Raw genomic sequence first — 12,329 nt, 5'->3', positions numbered from 1 at the left:
TGATTGTTGTTGGTGTTATGTTATGTGTAAGATATATGTGTTAAGATGGATTTTTAAGGTTGTGCGATAAAATACTAACTGATTATACTTGTAGAAACACCAAGCAATAGAAATGAAATCCTGATGAACTTTATATCTGGGGTGGACATAATTTTCTTTATAGTTGTCAGAAATATGTGCTGAAATGTATGTTGATCTCTCTTTAGTGAAACGTTTTGTTGTATAAAATGATATGATTTACCTTTGTTTACTATAGTAAAACCAATAAAAAGATTATTAAAAAAAATAACCTTTGTGAGGCAAAGTACCCCTAGCTCCCCACCTCAACGGTTAATATGAATGGTAACAGGTTTGTTCTATCCTGCATGTGTTACTAATTGATCTCTCAGCCTGCATAGCCCTTATCATCTTCAAGGCCAGAGCTGGGAAAGTGGTAATTAGCTTCTTATGAGAACCTGCAGCCCACAGAATAGGTGGGAGGATGTCAGGAGTGATGAGGTAATTTTCTAGAGAGTTCCAGCAAGACTGTGTGCTGATTGGGTGTCATCATCACCTGATGCTGCTTGGCCCCCCAAAAATCTATAATTGAGCTAAGAACCAGAAAAAGAAGGCTAGCTTGGATTCTGATGGTCTAAAGGCCTGAACTATGATATGCTTATATTGCAATAGATAGCAACATAAAGAATGCATCAGCTGTGGCCTCTGACTTTTGGACTTAAGGTTTATGCCATCTAATGCAAGTCTTGAAGATTTGTTAGATAGTTAAGCTAGTTTTGTTTTTCTGCTATATGACTTTAGAGCATTGTATTGCCTGCAGAATAAATCTTTGTTTTGACAGAAATTAAATAAAACTTCATAATATGTTAATAAAATAAAGAAAAATGAAGAAGAAGAGGAGATTGGATTTATACCCTGCCCTTCACTTGGAGTCTTAGAGTAGCTTATAATCTCCTTTCCCTTCCTCTCCCCACAACAGATACCTTGTGAGGTCGGTGGGGCTGAGAGTGCTCTGAGAGAACTGTGTCTGACCCAAGGTCACCCAGCTGGCCAAAAAGGTTTGGTTACTTATATACAACAGTGCTGGGGAGCCATGGAGTTCAGCTTTAGACTCCTTGACAACCTTTTAATTAAATATTTAAGTACTGAATATGGTAAGCATTTCCACTTATTTCTTATGCAGGGGAGATAATATGTAAGATGCTACCTACTTCAACCCACATGCATCATCAAAAAAAATCAGGAAAAAAACAAATGCTATATCTACATTTGAATAAAAATGTTAGGTCTGAAAACAAGAATTCCTTTAATGGAGAAACATGACAGGCAGAGTACAGAAACGAATGCCAGCAACACAGGATCCAATGAGAGCAGTTCTTTGAATCAGCCTATAGCTAGGTGCTGGGAAACAGTTAAGATAGGAGAGCTGAAGGTCTAGTCAGTTACAGTTTGTCTGTGGGAAGGGAGAGAGAGAATGGTTGTTGAAGGGCTAGTTTGACAGAAGTATGAATTAAAGATATGTAGAGGCATCAGATATAAGTTCCCCTATCTGGGTAACTGAGTGTACAAAGGCATGACAGTATTCCAGCAGGTTTGTTTGGTCTAGGGTGTAACTACCTAAGTTGCAGTCTTTATACTTGCCTGAGATAAGGTTTTCCTTGACATCCTACATTTCCGGGTAGATCATTAATGGTTACCTCAGTTGCGTGCTTTCTTTCTGAATCAATTTTGTTCTTGTTTGCTTACAAAAAACTAAATAACCTTTTTCTTTAAAGTTTACTTTACTATCCTCTGTTACCAATCCAGGCTCAGCTGGTTTTATAATTAGGCCCAGACTCTTATCACCGCATGCCTTTTAAAAAATTCAATTGTAATTAAAAAAAAAAAAATCCTAGTGTAATTTGATAGGCAGGAAATTGGGGCAGAAAATCCTGTGGGGAGGCCCAGACTCTTATCACCGCATGCCTTTAAAAAAATTCAATTGTAATTGAAAAAAATTCCTAGTGTAATCTGATAGGCCGGAAATTGGGGCAGAATATCCTGTGGGATGGTGTCTGGCTCCAGGAAAACTGTCAAAACAAACTCAAACGGTTAACAGATTAAGATTTCTTTAACCGGATGACAAGTGTTCACGTTACTGAGAGTTGGCAGGAATAAAATCTCTATCATTAGTTTGCTGTTAAAACCAAAATAATGTAAGAATTAGTGAAAAATAGAAAGGACTTTGAAGGGGATAGCATGCTGATGCTCACAAGAACAACAAACACTCATGTTCAACGCTGCAGCTATATAAGACTTACCCACTGAAAAAGAAAGCATTTCAAGCTCTAGCTGTTTGTTCGTGGGGTTCCAACTGATTATTTTAGCTTCCTTTAAAAAAAAGAAGAAGAGTCAGAGAAAAGGATAAAAAAGCAGTATTGTTCAAGAGCAAACACAGATTGTTTAACAGCAAACACGTTACACATTTGGTCTACCCAGGATGGACACATTTATATATGAGAACAAAATGCTGGGGTTGATAATCAATATATCATACATTAAATAAACATGTCAAAGTGAGTTCCAAACGTTTCATCACTCCATGGCCTGAACAAGGAACACAAGCCAAAGTTACTTCATAGAAAAGAGGACCAGGTTTTCTCAACAGTAGAGGCCATCTAAAACAAAGAAACAGGCTTAAGCACCAAACCAACGGTGCCCCAAAGTGCATTGAGAGGAAAAAATAAAACAGTGCTGTGATAGTTATGCTCTCTTAGCCTTTCTAGGTCTCAAAAAGTTTTTCAGATTGACCTCTGACAAGCCTCCTTCAACTTGAACTACCAGTCTACATTTTTGAACAGATATTTGTGTAATGTGTAGGGTCAGGATGCTCTTTTATGAGAAGTGACCTTGCTGTTCGAAATTGTTCTACCAATTCAGAAGCCAAAACATCTCTTGCTTAGAAAAAGGTACTGCTTTTTAGGTGAAACAGAAAGCTTGAAACAATGCAAAAGAGATTGTTCTGACTTAATCTTGTTCCTTAATCTTGCCATTTTTAATTGTTTAATTTTTAAAATAAAATCTTTTACAGGACACATTGCTTCAACGCCTTTTTATTTTTCTCTTAGATGAATAAACCAATCAAAGGATTCTCCCCCATTTTGAATGGACAAAAGACCATCTAGCTCTTGTAACTGGGCAGCTACCAATGCATAGTTGACCTAAGTTGAGACTTGTCTGATCTCCCCGACAGGAACACCTGCGATACTGCACTTGTAGCTTCAATGGCCCATACTACTAATGTTTACAAAAGTAGAGACTCTGTAGTAATAATGGGAGGAGGCTGATTTTACCATAGTTTTGCCCAAAATCCAGAGCGTCACCCCTGACTTCTGGGTGATGTAGGTATGTTGTGTGTGATGCTTCTAGCTCCCAGAATGTCCCCCCAATCCCCCTGCTGGCATTTCCAATGGACCTGGCAGCCCTAAGTTTGGTCCTTAGGTATTGTGTTATCTAGAGAAATTCTGAATATTCTGTTTGTTTTGATGGACACCCAGGTCTATCTCTCACTTCCATCAAAATCCAGGGGAACTGTGGACAAGATCAGTCAGTGTCTGAACAGGGTGTAAGGGACTGATTGAAGGTAAACAAACTGAAATTTAATCCTAACAAAACAGAGGTGCTGTGGATTGGATGAAAGAGATCCAGTAATAGGTATTCGGTCACAACACTATGGAGCTGTTCCCCCTCTCTCACAATGAACACATTAAGCACATCTTGTGAAAATTACCTTGGCTGCCAGGGCCAAATAAATGGGTACCCCAAAAATGCTGGGGGATACCTTTAAAACTCTTAATGGTATGTGTGGGGTGGGTATGCGTCCAGAGTACCTGGTGGACTGCCTCCACCTGTTTATACTGACTCATGCTCTAATGTCAGCTGAGGAAGCTTTCCTTTAGGAATTCCCAGCCCAGGAGCATATAACTATGTAGATGTTGCCCAAGAATTTGTTGTGATGCCTTTATATTGAAACAGTGTAGAACAAAGACAGAGAGTTGTTAGCACAAACAACTGGAATCAAAATCCATTTTATTTTTTTGTCTTACTCGTCCATTAGCTAAGAAAAAGGTGCAGCAAACCAAGAGAAAAAACTACCAGTATATTTTTCAAAGAGAGAAAGGGAAATGCAAGTTATTTTTCCTAGCATTGAAAATATGCCAGCTGTATATCCATGCCCCAAACACACTCACATTTCATCCAAAACTTAAATATTTTTCACTCAGCAACTAAATTATGAAAGCTCTCTTGTCTTCAACATTAAGGTACCTGGTCAACATGTGAAGCTTACTAGAAATCAAACTGGGTGTTTTGCTTGCTGAGATCAAGAAGAGCATAGATAAGATACTTGTTTAGCAATACTGGTAGCTAACAGTATTGGTGCAAACTAAAATGCTTACTCAGTAACTTAAGCATGCTAAAGGGGATGACTAACAACATATTGCTGTTGAGGATAGGCAAATGCTGGGTGAGAGTCACTGCAGACCAGCTCAGAAAACTTATCAGTGTAACAGACCCTGAAGTTAGCCCTGCCTAGAATATTGCATCCTGAAGGCCAGAAGGTTAGGCTGCATAGATGTTCCCCAAGATGCGTCATCAGCTGCTCAACTTCAATCTGCACTTGACTGAGATCGGACAGAGATCCTCAGTCTTACCTTATTGCCAAGTTGTTCTGAGGACAGGACTGAACCAGACCTTTTAAATATAAGGCCTTTCCCCAAGTACACAAAGCTCATTGCATATGTCACCTCAATAAGCCTGAAAGGTAAACCAGCTTTATTACCTGCATATAGATTTTGAGGGTGTGTGGGAGACCAATAATATCTTGTCCACTGCATTCATGGCTCAACTGAAATTTGAACAAGGACGCTCTTGGCTCATATATCATTATTTTAATATTAAAAAGATACATAAGAAAATACCAAAATAAGATCTTTAAAAAGTGAATAGCCATACCTTGTAATCAGATACTTCAGGAGTGTAATTTTCAGTTAGTTCCAAAAGCTGTTAAAAGAAAATAAAGTCTAACAATATCAGTCATGCTTGTGGTCTTTGAAAATTACATTATCCCACTAAGCTCCTGTCTCCACTCTGCTCCATCAAAACATTGTTTCCTGGGAACAGTAACCAGGTGTGGAGCCAGTTCCTGGGACTTAGCATGATCCATTTGTCTTTGCTAGTAAACTGATTTAAATCCCAACCTCTTAAAATGGCTGGTTAAGAGCATAGATGGATCCGTGGACCTAAGGATACACAACTGAAATAGAATAAATGAAGACTTCTATAATATCAATCATGGGGGAAAAACCTCTCTGTCACCCAAATTCTGCTAGGGTTGGGGTGGAGACAAGTCCCATCAAATGTGGGCAGGGAAGGGACACTGCATATGAGATCCCAGGTTCAATGCCTGGCATCTTGAGTTACATCACTGCGGGATGCAAGACTGGTGAAAACTTCTGCCTGAAACCTGGAAGACCTGCAGATGATCAGATGAGACTCTACTGAACTGAGTGAATCAATTATTTGACCAGGCATAAAATGTTACTTGAACCCTGACCACTGTTGCCTTTCATTTAGGGGAAGTTGGTCGGTTCTGACACATACAGTGTACTCATCTGTCAAGCCAATAACTTCTCTCACAAGACAGCTGGCAATAACACGTACACAAGAATCACTTGTTCTGTTTGTGACCAAATCAGCACCCTTGGGGGAAATAATGGTGAGATCTTCAACACTGGTGGCTGTTTTTCATTTTAGAAGTATAATTAGTTTCTTTTCAGCAGCTTAAGGAATTGAAAGGTTTTCATTTCAAGTTAAATAATTTGCCTGAGAAGCTGTGCAGTCTTTTCGGACTTTATACAAGTTTTCCAATGATATATACCAGGGGTGTCAAACATACAGCCCACAGGCTGGAACCGGCCCACCCAGGGCCTTAATCGGGTCCGCAGCTTTCTTCTCTCCCCCCTCTGCCTGTCCTCACCCTTCTAAGCTGCCTGAGTGCAGAGGGTGGGGCTGCCGAACTGTCCTCATCTTCACTAGCATCTCCTGTGCCCACGTGGGTCTGCTAGAGGTGTTTATTTGAGGAAGTTTGCTGGCTGAGGGGGAGCGGGTTTGGTTGCAAATGTTCTGGTGGAGGCTTTTCTCTTGCGTTCATTGAGCTAAGAAGCCAGGTGGGTCTGCTAGAGTTGTTTATTCGCTGAAGTTTGCTGGCTGAGGGGGAGGGGGCTTGGTTGCAAATGCTGTGCTTCCCGATGGAGGCTTTTACCTTGTGTTCATTGAGCTAAGGAGCCAGGTGGCACCTCCAGTTAAAAGGACCAGCCTGTGGCTTATTATGAGAAAGACTTCAGCCTGAGGCCCTGGCGAGCCACTACCGCTCTGAGTAGGGGGGGGGGGGCTGCAATGCCCAGCCATTTTATGTTTCCCCCTGGGTCCTAGGCTCAGAGTATTGACCATAACAGAAGGCTGGGGAAAGGATTTGCTCCCCACTTCAGGCAGTATAGGGGCATCAGCCCAGTGCTGTGCTGTATCTTTAATTTTAATTATATTTATTGTATTGCCGATATGCTCTTACCCACCCTGAGCTCATTTGTGGGAAGGGCAGGCTATAAATATGAAAAATAAATAAAAATAAATAAATTGTGTTTGTCTGTCTCCCTTATCTCCACTACCTGTTATTACATTTTATGACAAACATGGCCCTGCCCGATAAAGTCCCATTTATGTAAGATCCGCCCCTTATACAAATAAGTTTGACACCCCTGAAATACAATACGCAAGCTTTCCAATGATAAATACAAATCTCGTTTTTCTTCAGCAAGCTTAACGAGAAGTAATCTGTTCTGTTTCCTTCTAGCCTGCCTTTCTTATAGAGACTCAGTGTGGACTACAACAACAAGCATGCCATCTTTGAATCTCAGTTCCCCTGCTTATAACCAGCACATTCACTGGCAGGTTTGGCAACAGCATGCAGAACTAAGCTAATAATCCAAGTCGTTTGTATGTGAATGTATACCTCACTCAACAAAACATGCTAACACAATGCACCTATGTAGGTTAATTCCAGGCAACAGTGTTCTACGCCCTGCTTCAATCAACAGCTGGCACATGCTACAAACACCAATTCAAGATTTCATACCTTAAAGGCTATTTTCTCTCCTACTTGCGGGGGAGCAGCTAACAGAGGTAGTGTACTATAGTCCTTCTTTGGAACTTCCGGTGGGTTCTATTAAACAATTATTAAAGACATCATTAGAGATTACTCCCAATTAAAAGCATTAATGAAAGGGATGGTAGATTTTAAAAAATGTCATTACAGTGAGGGACTTTCCACATGCAGAAGCACTATAACTCTGATTTCCAGAGGGTAGGGCAAATGATGGGGTGGAAGTCGCCATCAGGGTCTCCTTGCCAGCATCCAGAGGCATCTATATGGCTACTGTCGGAAACAGAATGCCCCACTATGTGGACTATGGTCTGATCCAGCAAGGCAACTGGGGGAGGGGTAAGCAGAGTATCTAATGGAGGATACTGTTATATTTGTGGTCACTTGCACCATACACCGTGTTTGCTTTTAATTTTGTGATCTATGCTTATTTAATAATGGTTCGTCCAAATATATTAGATATCAGTGAAAGCAAGCAGTGCTCACCTGGATAATAACTGAAGTGTTGGCTGCTGCTTCATTTAACTGCTTCTGTTTCTGGTATTCATCATTGTAATTAAAGAAAAAAGGACTTTCTCCCCTCCCTCTTCCCCTGGCCATCCCACGACAGCCACGAACCCTAGGTCCTCTCCAAAAGGTGATTTCACCTCTCCCGCGTCCCCTTCCAGCATCACTAGGGCTTGTAGTGAGTCCACAAGTAGTAGCGGACAGTTTTTTGCCACTATTGCCACTATTTCCTCTCAAGGGCTGACTCAGTACTGTATTTGTCGTGGTGCGTTTATCAGTGCAAGTCTCAGATTCGGAACTATCAGACTCTGAAGAGGAAGTTTCTGGTTTGGTCTTTGAAGTCGGGCCAGATAAAGTTCCTTGTCTGTTATTGGGTATTTTACATTTCAGGTTACTGCTCTGCTGCTCTTCCTCTTCCACTGAACTGGAATCAGAACTAGAGGACTGACCCTCAGCCTCCTTACTTTTTGCTGGCTTAGGGAAATCTCCATCTTTAGGCTTAGCAGCAAGTTTACAGGCAGAAATGGGTTTCACAGGAGAATCCTCACACTGTGGTTTCTGTGTGTGCTGTGCTGTCACCTTAGTTTTATGTGATAGCATTTGTTTGGTGCATGCAACACTATTGTCGCTGTCAGACGAAGTAAGTGATTCACTTGAGGTTTCATCTTTCTTTGTGTTGGGCTTTGCAACTGCAATTTTCGTCACTGAAAGTGTCTTCTGTGAAGTGTTCTTTGCTTCAGGTGTCCTTGCTTTTTGCTTCTTGTGTTTGTTCTCTGCCTCTTGCTTTTTCTCCTGGTTGACTCGATTTTTAAGCTTTCTGGAATGAGAAGTACTGCCATCACTTTTACTGTCCACAACACAATCTCCTTCTGTCACCTTTTTTCTCTTTTTCTTATGTTTTTTAGAACCCTGATTATTTGCACTGTTTTCTTCCTGGCTAGAAAATTTCTCAAGGTTCCTCTTACTCTTCTTTCTTGTTCTGTGCTGTTCATCTTCACTGTTAGAATCCTCAGCCTCCAACTTTTGCCTCTGCCGCTTCCTCTCTTTTTTTGAAGGGATTGTGAAACCATTGGTAGCTGCATTGTAACTGTCTTCTCCAATAACCTCTTCCAATTTAACTCTGTCAAGAAAACACACAAAAAACAATTAGGGTATCCTTATATGTATCATTCTGAGAACTAATACATCCGTTCACTTGAACCTTTAATCGATTCTACAAAGACGTATGCAAATCCTATTGATTACCTAGCACAGACTAGAAGGATTTGAAAATAACAAAGGCTAGGCAATGTTTTGCCTTAACTAAACAGTAAGAAGCATATTTACCAACTTCAGGGTAGCATCCAAGAGTTCAATATTGCCCAATGGAAGAGTCCAGGTATCTTGAGAAACAAGAATTCCATCTTTGCAAGCACATGTTCAGTTCACAAAGCAGTCCTTTGTTCTACCTGGGACAGCATTCCCAGATGCAATTCAAACAAGTAGAGAGAACAAGAAAAATCTGAGCTCTCCCCCAAGGGGTTAGACAGCTATAGCCCAATCTAATCATAATCAGCTGTGGCCATCAGCCAATCACAAGTAGACAGGGGATGTGGTCAACTTTTTGGTTGTCATGGGGACAACTTATGAATGGCTAGGACTCTGGAGGCCACACCTGCAGTCACATGGCCCCCAAAACCCCATAGCGTACGTGTGTCCTTGCCTGTTTGCTAGGCCATCTGGTCTATGCCAGCATGGAAGTGTGAAGAATGTAGGGTTATATGGCAGGGCTATTGAGGTCATATGGCTTCAATAGGAAATCAACACAGCAGGGTATCAGCAAGAGACATTCCAGGGGAAGGCAGGGTTTTTTAGAAATCAATATTTATATACAAGAACTAATAGTTAGTGCACTGTGGACAGCTAGCAATCCAATTTTATGCATGTGTATGTGCAAATACATTCAGTGTTGCTTACGCCCAAATAAATATGCACACAACACATCCCAATGCTATGTATAACTACTTGGAATCTGTTGCACCAAGTATATTGGTGCTTACTGCCAAGGAACATCCAAATCATGTGCAGAGTTAGGCACACACAAGTCCATTGGTTTCACTGAGTTTAAAAAAACCCAACTCTACATACAAACAGGCTGCAATTTTTTTATAACAATACAGGAAGCATGAGCCAGAAATGTCCTGGCTGGTTACACTAGAACAATTTTCAGAAAACTTAGATATATAAGATATTTCTTAAGAAGTCAACAAATCACTTTTCCAACAGAACTTTGTCATGCTAAAACCTAATTCTAAATTACAGATTAGTGCAATAAGAACAGTATGCAATGATGTCTGGACCCAGCCCCCCTCTATGGTTCAAACATTCAGGAAGCAGCACCAGCTTATCATAAGAAAGTGTCCAGCTCACTTTGGTTTCTAAAGACATGCTATGGCATAATGGTGAAGAGAATGAACTGTGATCTAAGAGCTTACTGGTATAACTATCATCTCAGCCTCAAACCCAGCATTAAGGCCAACCCACCTTTCAACTGCAGCCACTCCACCAATACAAGAGGAGGAAAGAGCAGCCTGCCCTTGCAGGTATGTGCCAATAAATATGTAAAACATTTATAACTTTAAGAGAACTACACAAATGTCCATTCACCCTAACAAAAGGCACAAGTGTGGACCAAGCCTCCTTCCCACTCCTATTCTGACAATCTTACCTTGTCAAGTCACCGCCCCTCAACCATGTTCTCCCTTTCTATTTACCGGAGGGAAAGTGATACAGGCCTCCCCCATACAGGTATTTTTTTAATTTATAAGGATCACTGGGACAACTTGAACGCTTGAAAAAAGTAGCCACGTTAATCCACAGCAAACTCCAAACACTAGTCACGCAATACTTAATCCACCTTGAGGGGGTGGGGGGGGGACAGTCTATATATGATAAATATCAAGGCCATCTAACATGCGTGGAGAATGTGTCACGCTATTTTGCTTTTTAAAAAACCTAAATCATTCACAATTCTAGAATCCGATCGCTTAAAGCGTTATACAAATGTTCATGGTATTACAAAGAGAACGGGTGCTAACCAGGTGTCCCCCCCTCCCGTTAACCTTACCCCGCTCCTCCCCCCACAACTCCCTGTCTTTTCCCCTCTGGGCATGGCTGTCCCGCCCCTTTCCCTCACGCGCCCCACCTGAGAGAGTCGTTATCCCGCACCAGCCGTGCGCTTTCAGTGGGCGGTAAGAGAGCCCCGTCGAGGAAAAGGCTGAGTTTGGAGCGGCGGCTGAAGCCGAACTTATCCCGAATGAGGCTGCACAAGTCGGTAACAAAGCGCACTTGATTCGGCTCCAGCAGCAGCCAGCAGAGCCCGCAAGTCGGGCTTCCCGGGGGCGGATAGTCAAAAAGCAGCCGTACGCGCACCGAGGCCTGACCGCTCGCAGAGGCCGCCGCCATGTTGGAAAGCATGAATGGCTACGGCGTGCTGCACGGGACAAAGTAAATGAAAGAGCGCTCGCTCCGGGGGGGGGAATAGGACTTCGCCGCTGGCGCCCTCTGTTGGCGACGACGGCGAATTGCTGCGGTGTGCCAAACACAAGACGGAATAATAAAGCAATGGTTGGTTCAACAATAACGTTAATTGTTGCTAGTATGTTTAGGCTCTTCCGTTAATTGTTGCTAGTATGTTTAGGCTCTCTTGAATTCACTGCCTCAGGAGGTGGCGGCAGCTACAAGCATGGACAACTTCAAGAGGGAATTGGATAAACATATGGTGCAGAGGTCCATCAGTGGCTATTAGCCACAAGGTATAGATAGGAACTCTCAGGCTGGGGCAAGTGATGCACTGTATTCTTGGTGCTGGGGGGGCAACAGTGGGAGGGCTTCTAGTGTCCTGGCTCCACTGCTGGACCTTCTGATGGCACTTGGTATTTTTGGCCACTGTATGACAGAGCCTTGGACTAGATGGACTACTGGACCGCCTGATCCAACATTGGCTTCTTTTATGTTCTTGCGTTGTTCTTAGGCTGACAACCTGCCCCCCCCCAAAAAAAAAATCAGGTCCTAGCCGACCCCTTGTGGCTTTCAAGGCAAGAGACATTCAGAGGTCGTTTGCCATTGCCCGCCTGCCTCTGCATAGCAATCCTGGGTTTCCAGGCAGGGCTGTAGCCAGGATTTTTTGGTTTGTGGGGCATTTTTTTTTTCTTGTGGGGCACCCATTATGCATCTTTTTCCTTGTGGGGCACCAATACACACACACACACATTTCAGCCAGAATAAACAATGCATCCTCCATTACCAGTTTGCCATCCCACAGACCTCTGAACCAAATGCAAAACAAACGCAAGGACTCTCTTCTTCTATCCCTCTCACTGCTGCTTCCCCCTCCACACACCCACAAGACAGAGATAGAGTAGCCACAGTGAAATGCGAGAATCACAGTGACCAAGTGGCATGGGAATGGAGGGCGGGGGCAGGACTGGCTGGTGAGGTCACTTCATTCTAAGGCCTGGTCTAGGTACACTGAGGTACCACTTCAAACTTCTGGTGCAGGACTACATTTTTCAGAATTCCCCTGCAGTAATTATTCCATGTAAGTGGGCATGGCATATGAAGGGATAGGGGGCAACCCACCGTGCTA

The 12,329-nt window shown here is 42.4% G+C and overlaps 1 protein-coding gene across 2 annotated transcripts; it reads right to left on the bottom strand.

Annotated features, from left to right (window-relative positions):
- Positions 1 to 1,399: 1,399 nt before the first annotated feature.
- On the bottom strand, positions 1,400 to 11,148 carry COIL (coilin). Of its 2 annotated transcripts, XM_015428086.1 has the most exons (6): positions 10,887 to 11,148; positions 7,682 to 8,822; positions 7,169 to 7,255; positions 4,990 to 5,037; positions 2,298 to 2,367; positions 1,400 to 1,450 (listed from the first exon to the last, which is right to left on the bottom strand). In XM_015428086.1, the coding sequence occupies exons 1-6, from the start codon at positions 11,144 to 11,146 to the stop codon at positions 1,440 to 1,442; spliced, it is 1,617 nt and encodes a 538-aa protein (XP_015283572.1). In that variant the 5' UTR covers positions 11,147 to 11,148; the 3' UTR covers positions 1,400 to 1,439. The 2 variants fall into 2 exon arrangements, with proteins under 2 accessions (XP_015283572.1, XP_015283571.1); XM_015428085.1 differs by lacking the exon at positions 1,400 to 1,450 and having other exon boundaries at positions 1,972 to 2,367.
- Positions 11,149 to 12,329: the final 1,181 nt, after the last annotated feature.

This window comes from Gekko japonicus, unplaced genomic scaffold, assembly GCF_001447785.1.
Source record: "Gekko japonicus isolate JY-2015 unplaced genomic scaffold, Gekko_japonicus_V1.1 scaffold1091, whole genome shotgun sequence".
In the NCBI taxonomy this organism is placed as follows: Eukaryota; Metazoa; Chordata; class Lepidosauria; order Squamata; family Gekkonidae; genus Gekko; species Gekko japonicus.
This window is presented reverse-complemented; position numbering and strand designations above follow the sequence as displayed.

Coding starts and splice junctions, on each gene's coding strand:
- COIL (XM_015428085.1), bottom strand. CDS start 11,146: ATGGCGGCGGCCTCTGCGAGCGGTCAGGCCTCGGTGCGCGTACGGCTG. Junction 8,823..10,886: donor CGGGATAACGACTCTCTCAG/GTGGGGCGCGTG, acceptor TTTTCTTGACAG/AGTTAAATTGGAAGAGGTTA. Junction 2,368..4,989: donor CTGAAGTATCTGATTACAAG/GTATGGCTATTC, acceptor TTTTTTTTAAAG/GAAGCTAAAATAATCAGTTG.